Source organism: Nerophis lumbriciformis, linkage group LG19, assembly GCF_033978685.3.
Source record: "Nerophis lumbriciformis linkage group LG19, RoL_Nlum_v2.1, whole genome shotgun sequence".
Lineage (NCBI taxonomy): Eukaryota > Metazoa > Chordata > Actinopteri > Syngnathiformes > Syngnathidae > Nerophis > Nerophis lumbriciformis.
This window is the reverse complement of record NC_084566.2, coordinates 2,794,125-2,818,124: the sequence shown is the minus strand read 5'-3', so window position 1 is coordinate 2,818,124 and position 24,000 is coordinate 2,794,125. Positions and strand designations below refer to the sequence as shown.

The following is a 24,000-nucleotide window of genomic DNA, read 5'->3' as shown; positions in this document are numbered from 1 at the left end:
ACTCATTTCCCCTCCACATTTACAGCATCATATGGTCCAATCTGTGGCGTTTCGTCATGTTGTTGAAATGCAGCACACAAATATCATCTACATCTCCAAGGGAGGAGCCCGCCACCCTACGGAAGAAACTCATTTGGACTGCTTGTACCGGTACCCGTGATCTTGTCATTTTCATCACAACACAAAGCTCATGTTCATATGGGAGATGTATTTTATTGACCATATGAAAAAAAAACAGTATTTAAAAAAAAAAATGCCATCAGGCACAGACATGTTAATTTAATTTGTTTTAATGAGCCCCATAAGTCATTCAGCATCTATGAATTAATAAAATGATAATTGTATTTTACACCGTCCAAATATGAAAATATATTTTCTCTCTCTCAATTGTCTGTCCTTGCAGCACGATCGCACCGTTCCTCACAGCCATTTGTGCGTAACTGTGCCAGTTTCCACAAATATTCTAGACGTGCTAAATATAGACGCAAAACAGCACCCGCAGAACAGTTTTAGTGTGGATAAATCACATTTTCCTTCTTCCAGTATTGTGGGTGTTTTAATTGTCAGCAATTATTCTGCATATACAGTCCACCAACACAGACTCATTCAATGGATTGCGCTCCATATTTTGCTCAATTCAGAGACGCAACCCTTGCGCATGAGCTTAGTAAATAAACATAAGGCTAGACTGACATTCATGACAAAGGCGTCTTCCTGGCTAGGCAACACACCGTAGCCTATACACTTACTGCCATCTACCGTCTTGGAATTGCAACTGCATGCAAAGTATTTTATACTGTATATTACTTGCAAATGAGACTCGGAAATGTAATAAGAAAACAAAATGTGACAAATGGACAGCACATTGTTTATAATTAAATCATTTTTAAATAAGGAATAAAATAGAATATTTAAAAAAGTATTTTAATATTAAATATTTATTAACACACACAAAAGTACAGTAAACTGTTACTTTTGAGTTTTTTGATTGAGATTGATTGAGACTTTTATTAGTAGGTTGCACAGTGAAGTACATATTCCGTACAATTGACCACTAAATGGTAACACCCCAATAAGTTTTTCAACTTGTTTAAGTCGGGGTCCACTTAAATTGATTCATGATACAGATATATACTATCAGATATATACTATCATCATAATACAGTCATCACACAAGATCATCACATTGAATTATTTACATTATTTACAATCCAGGGTGTGGAGGGGGGCGGGTTTGGGTTTGGTTGTTATCATCAGTCATCAACAATTGAGAACAGAGAAATGGATATTAGTACAGTGTAGGTCTGACTTGGTAGGATATGGACAGCAAGTAGTGGGCAGAGAGAGAGAGAGAGAGAGAGAGAAGTATCTGCATTTGATTGTTTACATTTGATTATTAACAATCCGGGGAGGGTGTTAGTTTAGGGTTGTAGTTGCCTGGAGGTGAACTTTTATTGCGGTTTTGAAGGAGGATAGAGATGCACTTTCTTTTATACCTGTTGGGAGAGCATTCCACATTGATGTGGCATAGAAAGAGAATGAGTTAAGACCTTTGTTAGTTCGGAATCTGGGTTTAACGTGGTTAGTGGAGCTCCCCCTGGTGTTGTGGTTATGGCGGTCATTTACGTTAAGGAAGTAGTTTGACATGTACTTCGGTATCAGGGAGGTGTAGCGGATTTTATAGACTAGGCTCAGTGCAAGTTGTTTTACTCTGTCCTCCACCCTGAGCCAGCCCACTTTGGAGAAGTGGGTAGGAGTGAGGTGGGATCTGGGGTGGAGGTCTAGAAGTAATCTGACTAGCTTGTTCTGGGATGTTTGGAGTTTAGATTTGAGGGTTTTGGAGGTGCTAGGGTACCAGGAGGTGCATGAGTAATCGAAAAAGGGTTGAACGAGAGTTCCCGCCAGAATCCTCATAGTACCCATAATTAGGGTTGTACAGTATACCGGTACTATTATAGTACCGGTATACTAATGAATCATATTCGGCCTCTTAAAAGTACCATGCTTCACTACACACCGTAGGAGGATACAATAGCTCACGGCGTCACAATGTAAACAAACGCCATGGGTGGATCTACACCTGACATCCACTGTAATGATACCAAGTACAAGAGCGTATCTAGTCGATACTACTATGATTACATCGATATTTTTTAGCATCACAAAATCTTTTTCCGTTTTTTTATTTATTTTTATTACGTTTATAAACTCAGGAAATACCTCCCTGGACACATGAGGACTTTGAATACAACAGAAGTGTAGATAGAACATGTTGAAACAGAAAATAACCAGATGTTAACAGTAAATGAACAAGTAGGTTAATAATCAATTTTTACAGTTTGTCCTTAGTAATGTTGACAAAATAATAGAATGATAAATAACATAATATGTTACTGCATACGTCAGCAGACTAATTAGGGCCTTTGTTTGTTTACTTACTACTAAAAGACAAGTTGTCTTGTATGTTCACTATTTATTTAAGGACAAACTTGTAATAATAAACATATGTTTAATGTAGCCTAAGATTTTCTGTTAAAATAAAGCCAATGATGCCATTTTTTGTGGTGCCCTTTATTTAGAAAAGTATCGATAAGTATCGAAATACATTTTGGTACCAGTACCAAAATATTGGGATTGAGACAACCCTACCTGTAATGATTCCCATGTACCAGTAATTTGTACTGTATCGGTTCAAATGTGAAAGACACCCATCTTATATACTGTACATTATAAACCTTAACGACCCTGCGATCGTAGTCTCTGAACTAAATAAGACATCTTGAGCCTCAACACAATCGCCATTAGTCATATTCTATTCTTCTCCACAGGAATCTTGGGAAGTCTGGCTTGCGTGTCTCCTGTCTGGGCCTTGGTGAGTACATTTAATTAGCCGTCTACTGATCTCACAAGCATTCAAGTGCAAACTCAAGTGACCTGTGGGCTTTGGAGTCAGAATGTGGTGCAGGTGCAGAAAGGAGTTTTCATTAGAATATTTTGTCGTCGTATGTATTTTTCACTTGTGAGAAAATTTAAATCCTGTTTGTAGATTGGTAATATTTTTCTTGTTAATATTTAATCACACAGCACAATAATTGCCCATATTCGGTGCACGCCGGATTATAAACACTTTTCAATTTTGTTCGTTTAGTGTATTGCGTGCGTGTGTGTGCATACCGGCTTTATATTAGTTGTGTGTGCATAGCAGCAGTGTGTGTGTGTGTGTGTGTGTATATCCATGTGTGCGCATAGCATTGTGTGTGTGCACCATCTTACCTGCAGGGGTTGACACGAAACACAACAATGCAGAGAAAACATGATTGAGTGTTTTCCAAGACCAGCACACCCTGAGGAACAGTTTTTGATAGACATTCTGTGAATGAGTCTGTCAGTCATGTCTGCAGTGATATTTACAGGAGTGATGACAGGAAATAGAATGTGTGCATATGAACATGAAAATGAAATACATTTGTACAAATGAATAACCCACCATTTGTTATGATTGTCATTTTGAAGTAGCTCTGTTACATTACATATATGCAGTGATGGGCAAGCTACTTGGAGAATGTAGGAAGCTAAGCTACAGGTTACTCTTGACTAAATGTAGCTAAGATACAAATGAAGCTATCCCTGGAGAATTGTAGCAAGCTACACAACAAGCTACACGACACAGTTACCGTATTTTTCGGACTATAAGGCCCACTTAAAATCCTTTCATTTTTTTCAAAACTCGACAGTTTGCCTTATAACCTGGTGCGCCTAATGTACGGAATAATTCTGGTTGTGCTTACCGATCTCAAAGTTGTTTTATTTGGTACATGGTGAAATGATAAGTGTGACCAGTAGATGGCAGTCACACATAAGAGATACGTGCAGACTGCAATATGACTCAAGTAAACAACACCAAAATGTTATTTGTTCCATTGAAAATATAGAACATTGCACACTGCACTCAAAAATCTGTCAAAATGTTTTAGGTACGGCTTTGGTAAGCTATGAAGCTGCACCGCTTGATGGATTGTACTGTGCTTCAACATACAAGTATTAATATGGTGTGTGTATTTATTTTGGCCCTTGAGGCAATATCAAATTAACACTAGAGCTGGCCCGCCGATTATATACAGCAGCGGTGCCGCGGTAACACAGCATTCACCGCTAATTCTCATACTTGCCAACCCTCCCGGGAGACTCCCAAATTAGCGGGGGTGTATTTTGTAGCGTCCCGGAAGAGTTAGTGCTGCAAAGGGTTCTGGGTATTTGTTTATGTTGTGTTACGGTGCGGATGTTCTCCCAAAATGTGTTTGTCATTCTTGTTTGGTGTGGATTCACAGAGTGGCGTATATTTTTAACAGTGTTAAAGTTGTTTATACGGCCACCCTCAGTGTAACCTGTATGGCTGTTGATCAAGAATGCGTTGCATTCACGTGTGTGCGTACAGAAGCCGCACTAAGCTGGTGACTGGGCCGGCACGTTGTTAGAATGGATGAAAAGCAGACGTGACGACAGCTCGTAGAGGACGTTAAAGGCAGTGCCTTTAAGGCACGCCCCCAAGACTGTGGTCCAGGTGGAATACGAGAGAATGGTTGCACCAGGAGATTTTCGGGAGGGGCAATTTTCGGGAAATTCGGGAGGGTTGGCAAGTATGCTCTACCGCCGTGTGCGCAGTTTGCTGACAAACTCAGTGTACTTGGCGCTGAGTTAAGCTGGCGATTTGGCAACTTTGATGGTCAGAAATGTAGATTTGAACTGCTTAGTAATCCCTTCGCAGTTGATGTGGAAAAAGCACCAACTAAACTCCAAATGGAGGTGATTGAACTCCAGTGTGATGCGCACAGTTTCCACAATTCATCCCTGACACAATGCCTCAGCTCTGCACCCAAGCTGAATTGCTCTCCATTTTCGGCAGCACTTATCTATGTGAGCAACTTTTCTCCTCAATGAAAATGACGAAAACGTTTCACAGGATACGTCTGACTGATGAACACCTTCATTCGATAATGAAGGTTGCCTCAGCTCAAAGCCTGAGCCCCGACATTAATGAACTAGCATCCAAGAAAAGATGGCAGGTATGGCTTGGGCACATCAGATTAGATCAGTGTGTTGCAAACTGAGCAGTTTAAAGTCCTGAATGGTTGGTTTATTCATTGTTACTTTATTTTCAAATGTATTAGCCTGTGGAAAAAGTTAATGTTGATATTTACCTCAGAAGGCTGCAAATAGAAAAGAGGCATTCAATTTTTATTTAAATTGTATTTGATATGCCATTGATATTTTTTAATTATTATTATTATTATTTGAAACTCGATTTTGCATGTCACTATAAAGTTATATAAGCCTTGCTTGTTCAATATTTACTGCAAAACTTGTTTGGGTCCCTATTAAAAGGTTAATTTGTTCAACCTTGGCCCGCGGCTTTGTTCAGTTTTAAATTTTGGCCCACTCTGTATTTGAGTTTGACACCCCTGCCGTAGTCGATAAGCTTCTTCTTTTTCTCCATCTTCTTGTTATGGGACATTCATCCTCCGCTGTTGCCATTTCTAATATAAAGTAGTGTAAAGTTCTTACTTATATCTGTCAGTAAACTCGCCATGAAAGTGCTAAAACATACCGATGTAGTGGGTTTACATTATTCACCCAAGGAACTTTAGTTATTTTCACAGGCCACATTTCCGGCGTTGTTGTTGCACTAGTGAGCCACGGATGAGGAGATGCTGCTCCGTTATTGATTGAAGTAAAGTCTGAATGTCATTAAAACAGTTAGCTCCATCTTTTGACACTTAGACTTAGACTTAGACTTCCTTTTTATCATCATTCAAATATGAAACTTACAGTACAGATAAGAATGAAATTTCGTTACATAAGCTTATGGTAGTGCAGGATAAAAAAGCAATAAGGTGCATATATAAATAATTAAATAAATAGGTTACTGTACAGATAAATATATTGCACTTTTTCACATGCGTCCACGTTTATGGATGTATGTTGTATTGTCTTTTTTATTCCAGCGAGTTAATCTATTTTGGGGGGAGTTGAGGGGATAATTTAATTATGATGCGTTCAAGAGTCTTACGGCCTGAGGGAAGAAGCTTTTACAGAACCTGGAGGTTCTGCTTCGGAGGCTGCGGAACCTCTTTCTAGAGTCCAGCAGCGAAAACAGTCCTTGGTGGGGGTGGGAGGAGTCTTTGCAGATTTTCTGAGCCCTGGTCAGAAAACCGTCCTTGCACGCTACACCGCTGCAACAAAGATGATGGGGAGAAGATGCTGTCGAAGGTGAGCCACGTAAATAAGACCGCACACAAAACGGGGCATCCTGAAGAGACTGTCAGAAAGCAAGTTGAAGATGATCTGTAAAACATCATCTATGCAACATTTTGACCAAAGAACCACCATTACATGTTATGTAGACCACAAGGAGGTCTTTCACATTTAGAAAAAAATCATAATATGACTCCTTTAATGCGCCTTAAAATCTGGTGCGCCTTCTGTATGAAAATAGACCTGAATAGACCTGCTCATCGGCAGTGTGCCTTATAATCCGGTGCGCCCTATGGTCCGGAAAATACGGTAGCTTGCGACATCGAAGCTACATTTAACATATTTTTATCTATGGGCCCACATGTATAATGTCATGTAACTGAGAGTGTACGAAGTCCATTACTATTAACTATCTCTCATTTAGCTGGGGACACCCTACAACTACATCTAGGGGTCCCTGCAACCCATTCTATGTATTTATTTAGTTTGCCTTTTCTTTGGTCACCCCTACAATGTTATTCATTTTCTCTACCTACAGTGAAAAACAGCATCTATCTATATCTTGACAAAAAAAACAAAAACAATGACTTGTGTGTTGTTTGGGAACAGTTGGTAATGGTTATGTGCAGTAAAACTTTTAATGAACTCACCTTAATGTGTGTTCCTAAATTTGTGTTCCGCATCTTGGGTGAAGAGAGCAGTTATGATTTTAGTTTAGAGAGTAAACAACCATAAACTACTGGGCAGTGTATTCACAAAGTGCATTCATTTGTCTAAATATGGCCAACGACACACATTGTTGTCTTCATCACTGAAGGAAAAATGTAATCTGCGGGCGAGAGATCCTCTGACATTTTCAAATATATTTCTTTTTTTGAGTGGTCAGCTTGAAGCGTCCGTCTGTCTCCGATTCCTTGTCGTCATGTGACATGAGGGCGTGACTGTTAGGATTTTGCTTACTAGTTTCGATGATTCGCCTTATGTTGCCTCTGATTGCCCTAACCATAGCCAATTGTGACTCATCATACAAACACCAACCAATCATCATGGATGTTCTTCATATGTATGGATCTTCTCATTCATCCAGGTCATTGGATTTTATACATATTTTTTCTTCTTCTAGATTCGCAGTCTATTTTCTCTCTCTGTAGTTTTAAAGCACCTCTTCCTGAGGGCCTTTCAGTGTTATAACTTCACCTTTATCTTTAGTTTTTAGACCAAAATGCGTCCGTTCTCCCTTTTTGTCAAAACACTGTGTCTGCTTGTAAGTACTCCGTGTGCGCGCGCTGCCGAACATGCTCCTCCGCTCGTAAAACCAGCAATGTCATGACGTGACGACGACGGGGGGGATGGACCCGTACTTCTTAGAGGCGGTATAGTACCGAATATGATTCATTAGTATCGCGGTACTATACTAGTACTGGTATACCGTACAACCCTACACTGGACACACTCATATAATGTACTGCATCACGCCGAAATTCCAAACCAGCACACCCGTCAATAATCAGCGGGATAGGAGAATGGACTGCATCAGATTTGTGATGTTTCGTTGGATAGTGCCTCCTCAGGTCGTGTTCCTTTGAAACTGCGTTTACTTCTTTACAAAGTAAACATAGCTTTTGGTAAATGCAGAGTCCGGTCACTGTTAAGAGTCCAATTTTCAGTCGCTAATTAAAAGGGTGTCCCGAAACAACTTTTTCACTTCCGATACAATACCGTTATTAGAGTCTTGACTCTTGAGTGTTGGCCAATACAAATATTAATCTGATGCGATATCAACACGAATCGTAGCACATCATTTTATCGTTTTGTAGTGTGGAATGCAACAAAAGGTTTGATCAAGTGAAATTAGTCAGAAAACAATGATAGGTATAAAAAACAATAACCTTATGACAGATGTATGCTTTAGAAATACTTTTAAAAAATCATTTTGCGAACACCTATTGGGAGCCACGAGTGTAATATTTCAGAAATAAAGATTCTACCCCTCATTGGCTTTTCGACCCACACAAAAACTCACATAGCTGTCAGTAATTTCTCTTTGAGGCCAATAAGCCAGTGTGTGGTTAATATTCTAAATGTTCTACCATGTCTAAAAATAAGTTGACATTCTAACACAAGCTCCAAAGCCTACAGGATTAAGCATTTGGCTGTGATAGTTTTAGCGGTCCAACATTTTTTGACATTGATATTCCGTTCAACAGGCACGTGGGTGACGTTCGGAGGTCAGATTCCTGATGAGGTAAGACATCATGTCAACTTCCATCCCTCAGCCATTACAAGCCAAGAGCACATGTTGTAACGCATTCACTGATGCCACCGGCTACTAAGCACTGACACCCAATTACGTGACCCAATGTGGGCGTAAATGAAGGGTCGATGTTAGTTGCTCTTAGTTGTTCCTGTAACTATCTTCACGAATAGTGACTGAAAACTGAAACGTGAACATTTTTATTACATTACAAATAGATAATTAACATGTATAGTAAGTAGTAATTTGCCAGAATTGTAGTTTTCCCAAACCATTCACCCGCCATTATAAATGTACCACGGTTTTCATACACTCTACTTTTCATATGATTCATTTTAGGTCCAAAAAATGCCACTATATAGTAATGTTGTCCCGATTTCCATATTTTGGTACCGGTACCAAAATGTATTTCGATACTTTTCGATACTGTAAAAATTGATTATTAATCTACTTGTTCATTTACTGTTAATATCTGCCTATTTTCTGTTTTAACATGTTCTATTTACACTTCTGTTAAAATGTATTAATAACTTATTCTTCTGTTGTTTGATACTTTACATTAGTTTTGGATGATACCACAAATTTGGGTATCGTTCCGATACCAAGTAGTTACAGGATCATACGGTGGAAGAGGGGTTAGTGCGTCTGCCTCACGATACGAAGGTCCTGAGTAGTCCTGAGTTCAATCCCAGGCTCGGGATCTTTCTGTGCGGAGTGTGCATGTCCTCCCCGTGACTGCGTGGGTTCCCTCCGGGCAACGTTCCCTCTACGGCAGTGGTTCTTAACCTTGTTGGAGGTACCGAACCCCACCAGTTTCATATGCGCATTCACCGAACCCTTCTTTCATGAAAAATAAAATGTTTTTTTTTTTCAAATTCAAGACAAAGTTATATGCTTTTGGTAACACTTTAGTATGGGGAACATATTCTAAGTAACAAAGACTTAATTTTGAATTTGTTGGACACTAGGGGAACATATTCTAAGTAACAAAGACTTAATTTAGAGTTATTTGGTTAGGGTTAGGGCCAGGGTTAGAGGGTTAGCGTTATAATAAGGCCATGCCGAATAAGGCATTAATAAGTACTTAATAATGACTAGTTAAGAGCCAATATGTTACTAATTTGCATGTTAATAAGCAACTAATTAATGGTGAATATGTTCCTCATACTAAAGTGTTACCATGTTTTTTACTAGTGCATAAAATGAACCGTGCATGAACATCACCTTGTTCAAAGAACAAAACCAACACAGTGCATAAACTCACAACAAATGACACACCTGCAAATCAGTCTGACTTCTGCTGTTGTCGTATCCGTAATACACCGATAGGGAGAAGTTTTTATTTAAACGTTGAGTCGGGTGTGTCTTGACCTCTGCCGAACCCCTAGGGTTCGATCGAACCGAGGTTAAGAACCACTGCTCTAAGGTGCGCGCCTGCGCAATTGCGCACTACTCAAGCGTCCTCTGCGCACAGCAAATATATGCCGCGCACCAAATCAAATCCCATCTGAATTCTAAACAAAATAAACACATTTATTCTGTGTAATTTTGCAATGCAACTCTGAGTGACAGTGACAAACAGCGGACCCTAACAGTGTTCGTCGACACCGTTCAATTGAACACCGTTCAATTATTGTAACGTCTATCGAGATGCTTCGAGGACAGGAATTATATCGATCACTTTATTGAGCAAAACTGTTTATATTCGGCCATAACCACACCAAAAACATGAGTAAAAAATTACAAAAAGTCAGACAACTCAAACACCACACAAAGTTACACTGTGACTTCTCAGTCATACGTGTGCTTATTCTACTGTCATTTATTATTAATGTTAATTTATTGATATTAATCATGGAATGCTGTTACTAGGGAAAGTTACAGGAATGCACACTTCATCCTATGTTTACATTTCATTGTGCAACATGAGGATGTTTAAGGGCAAAAAAATGTGATCTCTGAAAGTGGTACAAATGATTTCCAAAGCAGGACCCCACCCAGACATATTGTACAATACTAATCCATAGTTTATGAAAAACAAGATTTTTTTTATTTTCATTACAAGTGGGCCAAATCACTAGTATTACAAAATAATCTCATGAAAATAACTCCTCTTATTTGAGTGTTATTATAAAAGATTGGTTTGAGACAGGTGAGCTGCTGGTATTGCCACGTGTGATGTTGCTCACATGTGCTCCACTGAATGCTCAGGGAGTTTTTGTGTTTGCTCACACACATGAACAATTAGAGGGAACATTGCCTCCGGGTACTCCGGCTTCCTCCCACCTCCAAAGACATGCACCTGGGGATAGGTTAATTGGCAACACTAAATTGGCCCGAGTGTGTGAATGTGAGTGTGAATGTTGTCTGTCTATCTGTGTTGGCCCTGTGATGAGGTGGCGACTTGTCCAGGGTGTACCCCGCCTTTTGTCCGATTGTAGCTGAGATAGGCTCCAGCGCCCGCCGCGACCCCGAAGGGAATAAGCGGTAGAAAATGGATGGATGGATGGATAGCATTGGTCATAATTTCAATCAATCAATCAATCATTCAAAGTTTACTTAATATATCCCCTAAATCACGAGTGTCTCAAAGGGCTGCACAAGCCACAATGACATCCTTGGCTCAGATCCCACATCAGGGCAAGAAAAAACTCAACCCAATGGGATGATAATTTAAGTTCTCATGTGTCCAGGGACGTATTTCCAGAGTTTATAAACATAATATGAATGAAAAAAAAAAAAAAATAAAGATTTTGTGATGCTAAAAAATATCGATGTAATCATAGTATCGACTAGATACACTCTTGTACTTGGTATCATTACAGTGGATGTCAGGTGTAGATCCACCCAAGGCATTTGTTTACATTGTGATGCCAGTGAGCTATTGTATCCTCCTGTAGTGAAGCATGTTTAGCTATTCCTCATCCTGCAGGGATGATACTTGTAAGAAACATACTTTATTTGTCGCCATGGAGGCGAGGATTAGTGATTTAGAAGTAGCTAAAACACTGCAGACTGCGGATGGACATTAGCTGCTAGCTGGCTTGTCATGTTTTAAAGCACCTCTTCCTGAGGGAGTTTCAGTGTTATAACTTTACCTTTACCTTTAGTTTTCAAGCCAAAATGCGTCCATTCTCCCTTTTCTGTCTACACACTGTCTGCTTGTAAGTACTTTGTGTGTGTGCGCGCGGCCGAAAATGCTCCTCTGCTCGTAAAACCAGCAATGTCACGATGTGACAACGTCATGCTCGTTAAAATAATAATATAATAATAATAAATTGTATTTATAAGGCGCCTTTCTGGGCACTCAAGGACACCGTACAAAATCACAACAATAAAATCAAATTGGATAAAAAAAGACGACAACAACAACAAAGAGAAAAAAGATGATTACAATGAATAAGCAGTCAGGAATAGGTGTGTTTTGAGTCTTGATTTGAAGAGGGATATTGAATCTAAGTTACGAAGGTCTGGTGGTAAAGAGTTCCAAAGATGTGGGGCAGAGCGGCTGAAAGCTCGGGCACCCATGGTGGACAGTTTAAGTAAAGGGACAGTGAGATGGATGGATGAAGAGGATCTTAGGGAACGTGAGGGCGTGGCGACATGGATCAGGTCAGAGAGATATGATGGAGAGAGGTTACGGATGGCTTTGAAAGTGAGGAGAATTATTTTAAAGTGGATGCAATGTTTGATGGGTAGCCAGTGGAGTTGCTGCAGAACAGGGGTGATGTGCTGGATTGAAGGGGTTCTGGTGATTATCCGGGCTGCAGAGTTCTGGAGAAGCTGAAGTTTGTGAAGTGACTTGTGAGGGAGACCAAATAGGAGAGAGTTGCAGTAGTCCAGGCGAGAGGTGACCAGGCTATGGACTAGTATGGCAGCAGTAGGAGGGGTAAGGGATGGGCGAAGACGATTAATGTTCCGAAGATGAAAGTAAGCAGACCGGGTAATGTTGTTTATGTGGGCTTTAAAGGAGAGTGTGCTGTCGAGGATGACAAAAAAAATACATTCATTGGGAACCGGTACTTTTCAAACAGAATATAGAACCGTTTTTGATTCATTAGTACCGCGATACTATACTAGTACTGGTATACCGTACAACCCCCACTGTATATCATATCATATATTAAAAAAAGCTTGAATATCTTGATTTTTTATGTTATAAACATATGCCATATTATAGTTTCCTCGAATTGCTGGAATAAATAAACCTTTGCATGGCTGTGATGAAAATGCAGACACAAGCCGAAGGAACATTTAAAAACTTGAGCCAACGAGCAACCCAGCAGCAAACTCCATGCATACTTCACATCTTGTGGGAATGTCTTCCATCTTTGGGGAGTCTGCAGCAGAGTGGGTGGTAGCCTTCTGTCACGTGTCATTACATTGAAGTTGGCTTCCTATGTGCCAGGTGGCCGAGCAGCTGATGACTATTGCGTACGAGAGCGGGGTCAACCTGTTCGACACAGCCGAGGTCTACTCCGGCGGCAAGTGAGTGATCAAGTCTCTTTCATCTTGCCACGTTCAATTCCTAAATGTTCTTAGCTTTGACATATTGCTGCTCAAATTTGGTGCGTCCATGGTGCTTACTGTAACAGAAATGGCTCGGGTTTATTCAACATCCTATCTGCTGTGCCTGCCATGTTGCTTTCTGTGTTCACAGAGCAGAGATAATCCTGGGAAACATCATCAGGAAAAAGTGCTGGAGGTAAGATTAATGCTGCTTTACACCTTTGATGCCTTGCAAAAGGATCTATTTATAATCAAACACTTCAGGGGATGTTCACATCCATGGTTAATTAGAAACGGGAACAAATGTGTCCTTTTGACAGTTCTTTCACATAAAACAACATTTTTATGCCATACAACATAACCCCGCCCCCACCTTGACATCAGCAGACCACTCTCCCACACGACAAACCGGGATTCCTCCGTGAAAACAACACCTCTCCAACGTGCCGGACGCCATCGAGTGAGCATTTGCCCACTCAAGTCAGTTAGGATGACCAACTGCGGTCAGGTGGACACCCCGATGAGGACCACCAGCATGCAGATGAACTTCGTCACAGTTTGTGCAGAAAGTCTTTTGGTTATGCAAACCACTTGTTGCAGCAGCTGTCCGGGTGGATGGTGTCAGTATAATCATGGAGGTGCACCCGCTGGATGTGGAGGTGGTGTGGTTACACGTGGTCTGAGGTTGTGAGGCCCAGTTGGATGGCATACACTTTCGAGAAATGGCCATCTTCAAAACTGCGATGAGGTGGCGACTTGTCCAGGGTGTACCCCGCCTTCCGCCCGATTGTAGCTGAGATAGGCTCCAGCGCCCCCCGCGACCCCAAAGGGAATAAGCGGTAGAAAATGGATGGATGGATGGATGGATGGAAAATGGCCAACTACTGACTTGACATGCATATTGCAATCGCATTACAAAATTCCTGTCATTTTTGCAGGTCAGCATGAAAAGAGATTGTTTTGACATCTGCACACATTTTTATCATTTAGCCTTACACACAGTTAAGCTTTTGAAAAGTTAAAGTTAGAATTTTAAATAATCATCTCTGTCAGCTGTTGTATTTATGTAAAACAGGGGTATCCAAAACTTTTGAAGGATGTCAGGGTCATTTTGATACATTTTGCACGTTAAAGATACTAAAAACCAATACACTATGTTGTCTGAACAAAACATCCACATCGTAGCTTTCTGTTCTGGGTAACAAAGCGAATTAGTGGGCCAAAACAGGCTAGGACCGTCTCAGGTTATGTAAAATGAACTAAATACAAGATTAGGTAAATACAAGTGGTGACATTATTTTGGCCAGGCAATGCACTTGATGCCAAGCTGCAGTGCAAATAATCAGAAATCTATATTTTTTACATATCATTTCATCGTGATGTTGGAAAAATTGTTAGTTGTGCGTACATTTTAGGGATGATATATATATATATATATATATATATATATATATATATATATATATATATATATATATATATATATATATATATTCGGTTTTGGGACCAAAATTGTTTATTTTATATATTAATGATATATGTGAGGTATCAAAGTTATTGAAATTTGTATTATTTGCGGACGACACCAACTTTTATAGTTCGGGACATGACTTAAAAGCATTATCAAACATTATTGAACAGGAAATTATTAAATTTAAGAGATGGTTTGATGTCAATAAATTATCATTAAATGTAAAAAAAAAAAAAAATTGCATGATTTTTTGTAAGAGGAAAAGGGAGGAAACGATCAAACTGTCAGAATCAGCTTTATTGTCATTACGCAAGGTAACGAGATTGAGGCCATTCCATACAGTGCGATGTGTGCATGCTAGAAAAACAATGTGCAAATATATAAAAATATAAAAAATGTAGAAGTGCAATGAATATGGTGTGAAATGAATATATACATGAAAACAAAACAAAACAAAAACAGGGTGGTTGGTGGAATGGGTTATTGCACCGAAGAGAAGGCAGTTATGAGGGACAATGGGGCAGTCCGTTCAGGATGGTTATGGCCCTGGGGAAGAAGCTGTTCTTTTCTGTTAAGAGATGGAATTGATATTGAAAGGGTTTCTGAACTTCTGGATGACAGTCTGATATGGAAATCTCATATTGCACATGTACGGAAAAAGATGTCTAAGAGTATTTTTATATTAAATAAGGTAAAATATGTGTTAGATTATAGGGCAATGCGTATATTGTATTGTGCACTTATATTGCCATATATCAGCTCCTGTGTGGAAGTGTGGGGGAACACATATAAGAGTAACATAAAGGCATTGTATCAACTACAGAAAAGAGCTACAAACCCCGTTTCCATATGAGTTGGGAAATTATGTTAGATGTAAATATAAACGGAATACAATGATTTGCAAATCCTTTTCAACCCATATTCAATTGAATGCACTACAAAGACAAGATATTTGATGTTCAAACTCATAAACTTTATTTTTTTTTTGAAAATAATAATTAACTTTGAATTTCATGGCTGCAACACGTGCCAAAGTAGTTGGAAAAGGGCATGTTCACCACTGTGTTACATGGCCTTTCCTTTTAACAACACTCAGTAAACGTTTGGTAACTGAAGAGATTTTTGAAGCTTCTCAGGTAGAATTATTTCCCATTCTTGCTTGATGTACAGCTTAAGTTGTTCAACAGTCCGGGGGTCTCCGTTGTGGTATTTTAGGCTTCATAATGCGCCACACATTTTCAAAGGGAGACAGGTCTGGACTACAGGCAGGCCAGTCTAGTACCCGCACTCTTTTACTATGAAGCCACGTTGATGTAACACGTGGCTTGGCATTGTCTTGCTGAAATAAGCAGGGGCGTCCATGGTAACGTTGCTTGGATGGCAACATATGTTGCTCCAAAACCTGTATGTACCTTTCAGCATTAATGGCGCCTTCACAGATGTGTAAGTTACCCATGTCTTGGGCACTAATACACCCCCATACTATCACAGATGCTGGCTTTTCAACTTCGCGCCTATAACAATCCGGATGGTTCTTTTCCTCTTTGGTCCGGAGGACACGACGTCCACAGTTTCCAAAAACAATTTGAAATGTGGACTCGTCAGACCACAGAACACTTTTCCACTTTGTATCAGTCCATCTTAGATGAGCTCAAGCCCAGCGAAGCCGACGGCGTTTCTGGGTGTTGTTGATAAACGGTTTTCGCCTTGCATAGGAGAGTTTTAACTTGCACTTACAGATGTAGCGACCAACTGTAGTTACTGACAGTGGGTTTCTGAAGTGTTCCTGAGCCCATGTGGTGATATCCTTTACACACTGATGTCGCTTGTTGATGCAGTACAGCCTGAGGGATCGAAGGTCACGGGCTTAGCTGCTTACGTGCAGTGATTTCTCCAGATTCTCTGAACCCTTTGATGATATTACGGACCGTAGATGGTGAAATCCCTAAATCCCTTGCAATAGCTGGTTGAGAAAGGTTTTTCTTAAACTGTTCAACAATTTGCTCACGCATTTGTTGACAAAGTGGTGACCCTCGCCCCATCCTTGTTTGTGAATGACTGAGCATTTCATGGAATCTACTTTTATACCCAATCATGGCACCCACCTGTTCCCAATGTGCCTGTTCACCTGTGGGATGTTCCAAATAAGTGTTTGATGAGCATTCCTCAACTTTATCAGTATTTATTGCCACCTTTCCCAACTTCTTTGTCACGTGTTGCTGGCATCAAATTCTAAAGTTAAGGATTATTTGCAAAAAAAAAAAAAAGTTTATCAGTTTAAACATCAAATATGTTGTCTTTGTAGCATATTCAACTGAATATGGGTTGAAAACGATTTGCAAATCATTGTATTCCGTTTATATTTACATCTAACACAATTTCCCAACTCATATGGAAACGGGGTTTGTAGAATAACACACGAAAAGTCTTCCTCTGAAACAGTGAAGAAGTTCCACATGATCAGCCTCATGTTTGTTTACAATGAAGTTTACCACAGGCCGTTTACAGCACAGGCAGGAGAACAAGGAACGCTTGATTTGCTCACCCTAACCAACTACGGGTAATTACCCCTGATTGGAGACTTTTTTTAATCGGTTATGGGATTTATCGGTATGATGTCATAATTCCTAGTATTGGCCCTATAATAATTGTAGACCCCTTTTACATTTAAAGCCTAGTGCAATATTTGATGTTCTGCAACTGTATTGTCACATCATTCAGTATTTTTATTTTTTTTGTTTTTTTCACTCTTTAGTACAGCACAAGGGAAATCATCGGGACCAAAAAAAAATGCAATCCAATATAAAAGTTGTGAAAATATGTTTAACCAACACACTTTATTTACAATCAGTGTTGCTGAAATGTAAGGAATGATTTGATTCTTGCTGCAAACACACACACTGTAATGAAAGAGACTAAATTAAAGATATATCTTTCAAAGCGTTGAAAAGTGTGTTTGTCTTCCCACAGGCGATCCAGTCTGGTGATCACTACAAAACTCTACTGGGGAGGAAAGTAAGTGTGTGTGAAAGTGTGTTTGTGTGTGTTCACCAGCAAAATGATGCGCAATTAAGGAACATTCAGCTTCAGCAAAACGAGCGTTAGGGGGGACACATTTCTTTTTAAAGTAATCACGACCATGTCCTTACTGCCATTTTCTTCCCTTTGTCGTGTTTGCTTTGGTTGCATTATGCTCTCAAGCTGCATTTGTCACTTCACTGGAGGATCTCCATTTGTTCTCCTTTCTATTACATAAGGAAGAGCTGAAAGGCACACGCGCAGCAAGTGGGTCAATTTGATTAAAAATAATAATCCACTCATAAGTGTGGACTACTTTACACCTGAATTACTGTCAGAGAACCTGTCAAGCATGTACTGTAGATGTTTGCACAATGATTCAATGATTAAATGTATGTACTTTTTTCCCAAGCTTTGAACCATGCGGCTTTTACAAAGGTGCAGCCAATTTGTGGATTTTTATTCGCTAAAGGAACCATATGTAATAATCTGGCCAGAAATGGTACTGCAATCCGGATCAAAATTCTGTAGTCCCCTCCCCCTCTCCCTGACTGAGGTTGCCAAATACGCAGCCGAATCCATCTCGATGGACTGGGCTACTCCAAGGAACTTCAAACTTCCACTGCCTCTTACTAGTGGTTGAGGTGCTGGGACCATAATAGCTGAATAGCCAAGCGTTTTGTCAATAGCAAGTCTCTAACCAACACGTTTTACACAGAAATTAGGCCCTTTTCAGGAAGAAGTACGTCATGCCTGCGTACAATATCACAACAAATGGCAATCATATGGTTATTGTCAGTACTAGCAGAAAACAAAGACTAAAACCAACTACAACCAACGCTAGCAATGGTTATACTGGTGTAAATAAGTAGAGCATGCTTAGCAGCCTAACGTATGCCCAAAACTAAAGAGGATACATTTTACCAAGGTATGCCTATAGGCTGCTGTTTCAAATGTTTCAGATTGCCATATAACTTGGTACATGTAGTCCACAATATGAAAACACCAATGAGGAATTATTTTATCATGTGATTTGGCTGTCTCCATACGTTTCACATTGCCATGATGACAGCCGTACTAATGTTGGAACTAGAGATGTCCGATAATATCGGCCTGCCGATATTATCGGCCGATAAATGCTTTAAAATGTAATATCAGAAATTATCGTTATCGGGGTTTTTTTTATCGGTATCGTTTTTTGTTTTTTTTTTGTTTTTTTTTATTAAATCAACATACAAAACACAAAATACACCTACAATTAGTACACCAACCCCAAAAACCTCCCTCCCCCATTTACACTCATTCACACTCATTCACACAAAAGGGTTGTTTCTTTCCGTTATTAATATTCTGGTTCCTACATTATATATCAATATATATCAATACAGTCTGCAAGGGATACAGTCCGTAAGCACACACGATTGTGCGTCCTGCTGGTCCACTAATAGTACTAACCTTTAACAGTTAATTTAAATCATTTTCATTAATTACTAGTTTCTATGTAATTGTTTTTATATTGTTTTACTTTCTTTTTTATTCAGGAAAATGTTTTTAATTTATTTATCTTATTTTATTATTTTTTTTTTTTTTTTAAAAAGGACCTTATCTTCACCATACATGGTTGTCCAAATTGGGCATAATAATGTGTTAATTCCACGACTGTATACATCGGTATCGGTTGATATCGATATTGGTAATTAAGGGTTTGGTCAATATCGGAATATCGGATATTGGCAAAAAGCCATTATCGGACATCCCTAGTTGGAACCCATTTCCTCAGCGTGTCAGCATATTGAAAAGGAAATAGGAACTGACACTACCCATACCCATATAGGTTTTATTTTTCCAAAATATATATTTACCCTGTGAGTTCGAATACACATGGACATACAGGTTAACGGCATATATTTTCCCCGTTAGCCTATATGTCCATGTGTCATTGACTGGGCTAGCATGCTAAGCATTACACTAGGAGCTACGCACCATCACACTAAGCATTGGTTGCAGGAACATACTATCTTTGTTAGACAAGATCATAGACCGTATTGGACAATATAGTTTGCATACCAAATGTCCATTTCCATTTATTACAAGTAATAAGAAAAGGTAAATGCCTGACTTACCTATCAAGGAAGAAACTAGCAAATTTGGTGTCAGATTAAAAAATCTACACCGCCTTCTATGGTCTCCATCTTTCATCTATCTGGTTTTGTTCCTGGATTTGTCATGATTAAGTTGAGTATGGTAACTTTTAGATTTACTAAGGTCTGACATGTTTAGTAACTTTACCGGTGTCAGTAGCTCAACCAAGATGGCGGTGTGTAACTGGCAACCTGGATGTAACACACTCACGGACTTTCTAATCTGTTAAACGATGGAGGGCAGGGCACCAAAATGAAAACAATAACAAGATTTCAGGGCTGTAAATCTAATTTTGAAATGAGCATATCCCGGTTGAACTACAGTTATCAGTTATAAAGGTATTGGAAAAGAAAATGATTTATTAATGCCTTTTGACATATCATTAAATGATGACTTGACATGAAATTATTACACATGGCTTCTTTAAGCAAAGAAATCAAACAATGTACAAAATGATTCACTTTAAGAAACGGTTCAAACTCAAAGTGTTTACAAAGTACTGATAAACATTGCGAACCTTTTTAAAAAGAATGAACAAAGACATCAATGACTTGTCTGTTTTGTTTGATCCGCCGTGTTACAGACGTTTGGAAACAATTAAGGAAACATTTAGAAAATCTTTCTATGTAAATATCTCATTTTACAACGTACTGGTATATATCTGCTGCTTACAGACTAACTAAGCTAAACTAAAATATGAAAAAAATAAATAAAACATTTAAATTTAGTGGGTGCGGCTTGAAAACCGGTGTGGCTAATAAAGTCCGGAAAATACGGTACAAAAAAGTCAAAGGTGTGAATGCATGTTTGGAATATATTATTACCCATAATGGTCTGAAAGCGGAAGTTGTATGACATAGTGAAGTAAAAGTGCAAACCATGAAGGACAGATAGCAGATAAAGGTAGCAAATAACTGCGGAGAACAACAGAGTGGAGCATTTAGACGCTCCCTCAGGGGTTTGCTGTGTGCAAAAATTGAGAGTGCATATCAAATTTCAATTACAGCATAAGCAGGACTGAATGTTATTCGTGTCCTTGCAGAGTATAAGAGCAACACGCCAGCCAAACCTGTAGAAATATGCTTCATTGTGTACAAATGCTGCCTTGACAGAGATAATATTGCCCAGTTTCCATGATCCCACTGTTAGAGACGATCACTTTATTATTGTGCTTGGAGTTCACAATTTAAAACATCACTGCATCATTTTGGAGGTTTTAGGAAGGATTAAAGCTGTACTTAGTGCAGATGTACCTCATGAAGTGAAGTGTCCAGTATCCACATATATTTGAAGCCATTTCCAGTTTTGTAAAATGTACTTTAAAAAATGTATTTGTCCACGAGATTGGGGGTTCTTGACCTTTTTGACCTTGGGAGCCCACGTTTTTTAACTACAGAGGGACCCCACTCAAATATTAACACTGAATTAGTAATTTTACTCTATTAATTGTAGTCAATAATTATCGTATTTTTCGGACTATAAAATCCTTTCATTTTCTCAAAAATCGACAGTGCGACTTATAATCCAGTGCGTCTAATGTACGGAATAATTCTGGTTGTGCTTACTGACCTCGAAGCAATTTTATTTGGTACATGATATAATGATAAGTGTGACCAGTAGATGGCAGTCACACATACATAACAGATACGTGTAGACTGCAAAATGATGCCAGTAAACAACACCAAAAACTTTAAATGTTCCATTGAAAATAAAGACCATTACACACGGCACTCAAAAATCTGTCAAAATGTTTTAGTACAACTTTGAAGCCGCACCGCTTGATGGATTGTTGGCCCATTACCGCTACCGTAGTCAGAGATACAAGTATTACTATGGTGTGTGTATAAGGACCGCAAAATGGCACCCAATAGCAGACATATTATCTGCCGTTTTGTTTCACAATATTATGCAAAACCAACTTTTCTTACCTTCTGGTACCTGCTGATCTGTATGTGAGGTCTGCATAAGTCCTGAAAATTTGCGCAGGTCCGCCTTTGTAGTCTGTGGCGACACCGTAGTCAATAGGCTTCTTCTTTTTCTCTATCTTATTGTCATGGGACATTCATCCTCCGCTGTTGCCATTTCTAATATAAAGTAGTGTAAAGTTCTTACTTATATCTGTCAGTAAACTTGCTATGGAAACGTTAAAAACATACCGGTGTAGTGAGTTTACATAATTCACCCAAGGAACTTTAGTTATTAGAGAGTTCCGGTCGGACGTTTTTTCACGGGACACTTTTCTGGCGTTGTTGTTGCACTAGTGAGCCACGGATGAGGAGATGCTGCTCCGTTATTGATTGAAGTAAAGTCTGAATGTCATTAAAACAGTTAGCTCCATCTTTTGACACTTCTTCCACTCCCGTCCTTGCACGCTACACCGCTACAACAAAGATGACAGGGAGAAGACGCTGTCGAAGGTGAGCCACGTAAATAAGACCGGCCATAAATCGGCGCATCTTGAAGCGACTGTCAGAAAGTGACTTGAATATGATCTGTAAAACATCATCTATGCAACATTTTGACCAAAGAACCACCATTACATGTTATGTAGACCACAAGGATGTCTTCTGCATTTAGAAAATAATCATAATATGACCCCTTTAATGCGCCTTACAATTCGGTGCACCTTTTGTATGAAAATAGACCTGACTAGACCCGCTCATCAGCAGTGCGCCTTATAATCCGGTGCGCCCAAGGGTCCAGAAAATACGGTATATCTAACGTACTTACAGTTTACAATCTTGTCAATTTATTTCGGAATCCGATTTATTGGCCAAGTATTTTTAAGGCACCAGGAATCTGACTTGATAGACTGTGCGCTCTTTGTTCAACTAGGAGAGAGCACAGTGTTGTGGCGGCCATCATGAAACTGAATGTTAATCGCAAAGATTATTATTTATTCAACTCATAAACTTTAGGCTTAGGTTAGGCTAATTAGAAAAATAAGTACTAACCGAATAAACTGACGGAAATGTATTTACACACAGCTATGTTGTGCTAAAATAAATCAACTACATTAAATGTAATATTTTTGTGTACTAAACTGTCAATACAATTAAGTGCAAATGAGAATACAGCTCCACAGCCTGTAGTCCGAATTTTTGCGCTTAAGAAACTTCTCTAAGACCATACTTGCCAACCTTGAGACCTCCGATTTCGGGAGGTGGGGGGAGGGGGGTGTGGTTGGGGCGGGGGCGTGGTTAAGAGGGGAGGAGTACATTTACAGCTAGAATTCACCAAGTCAAGTATTTTATATATATATATATATATATACATATATATATATATAAGAAATACTTGACTTTCAGTAAATTCTAGCTATATATACATATATATATATATATATATATATTATATATATATATATATATATATGAGAAATACTTGAATTTCAGTGTTCATTTATTTACACATATACACACACATAACACTCATCTACTCATTGTTGAGTTAAGGGTTGAATTGTCCATCCTTGTTCTATTCTCTGTCACTATATTTCTAACCATGCTGAACACCCTCTCTGATGATGCATTCTGCTTCGTCTCCTTGTTGTGTGCGCAGTTGTGCACTGCACTCTCTAAAAGCCGTAGATGTTATTGTCACATATGCATGTACAGTAGATGGCAGTATTGTTCTGTTTAAGAGTGTCACAAAATAGCTGTTTACGGCAGACGAACTGCTTTACGGGAGACGAAAACGTGACTGCTGTTGTTGTGTGTTGTTGCCGCGCTGGGAGGACGTTAATGAAACTGCCTAACAATAAACCCACATAAGAAACCTAAGAACTCAGTTATAACGTGATTGGGCAGGCACGCTGTTTATATTGTGGGAAAGCGGACGTGAAAACAGGCTGTCGACACGTCACTCAGGTCCGCCTGAATTTCGGGAGATTTTCGGGAGAAAATTAGTCCCGGGAGGTTTTCGGGAGAGGCGCTGAATTTCGGGAGTCTCCCGGAAAATCCGGGAGGGTTGGCAAGTATGTCTAAGACATTAGCTCCAGACTTCTTCCGTTTGTTCGATATTGTCATTACTGTCACAAGTGGTGGAAAAGTGTATTACAGCTGCCCAACAATGGAATGCTTGATTTGCTCACCCTAACTCACTACGGGTAATTACACCTGATTGGAGCCTTTTTTTAATCAGTTATGGGATTTATCGGTATGATGTCATAATTCCTAATATGGGCCCTATAATAATTACATTTAAACAGAGGTGGGTAGAGTAGCCAGAAATTGTACTCAAGTAAGAGTACAGTTACTTTAGAGATTTATTACTCAAGTAAAAGTAAGGAGTAGTCACCCAAATATTTACTTGAGTAAAAGTAAAAAGTATGTTGTGAAAAAACTACTCAAGT

General features: G+C 39.2%; 1 protein-coding gene across 6 annotated transcripts in view; it reads left to right on the top strand.

The window, feature by feature from the left end:
• kcnab1b (potassium voltage-gated channel subfamily A regulatory beta subunit 1b) overlaps positions 1–24,000 on the top strand; it is a 159,317-nt gene that overhangs the window by 75,770 nt on the left and 59,547 nt on the right. For all 6 annotated transcript variants that reach the window (XM_072915175.1, XM_072915178.1, XM_072915179.1 and 3 more), the window contains 5 exons: positions 2,829–2,872; positions 8,460–8,497; positions 12,915–12,994; positions 13,167–13,211; positions 17,457–17,501. In XM_072915175.1, coding sequence (XP_072771276.1) covers positions 2,829–2,872; positions 8,460–8,497; positions 12,915–12,994; positions 13,167–13,211; positions 17,457–17,501 — 252 coding nt within the window. The remainder of the gene's footprint in view (positions 1–2,828; positions 2,873–8,459; positions 8,498–12,914; positions 12,995–13,166; positions 13,212–17,456; positions 17,502–24,000) is intronic.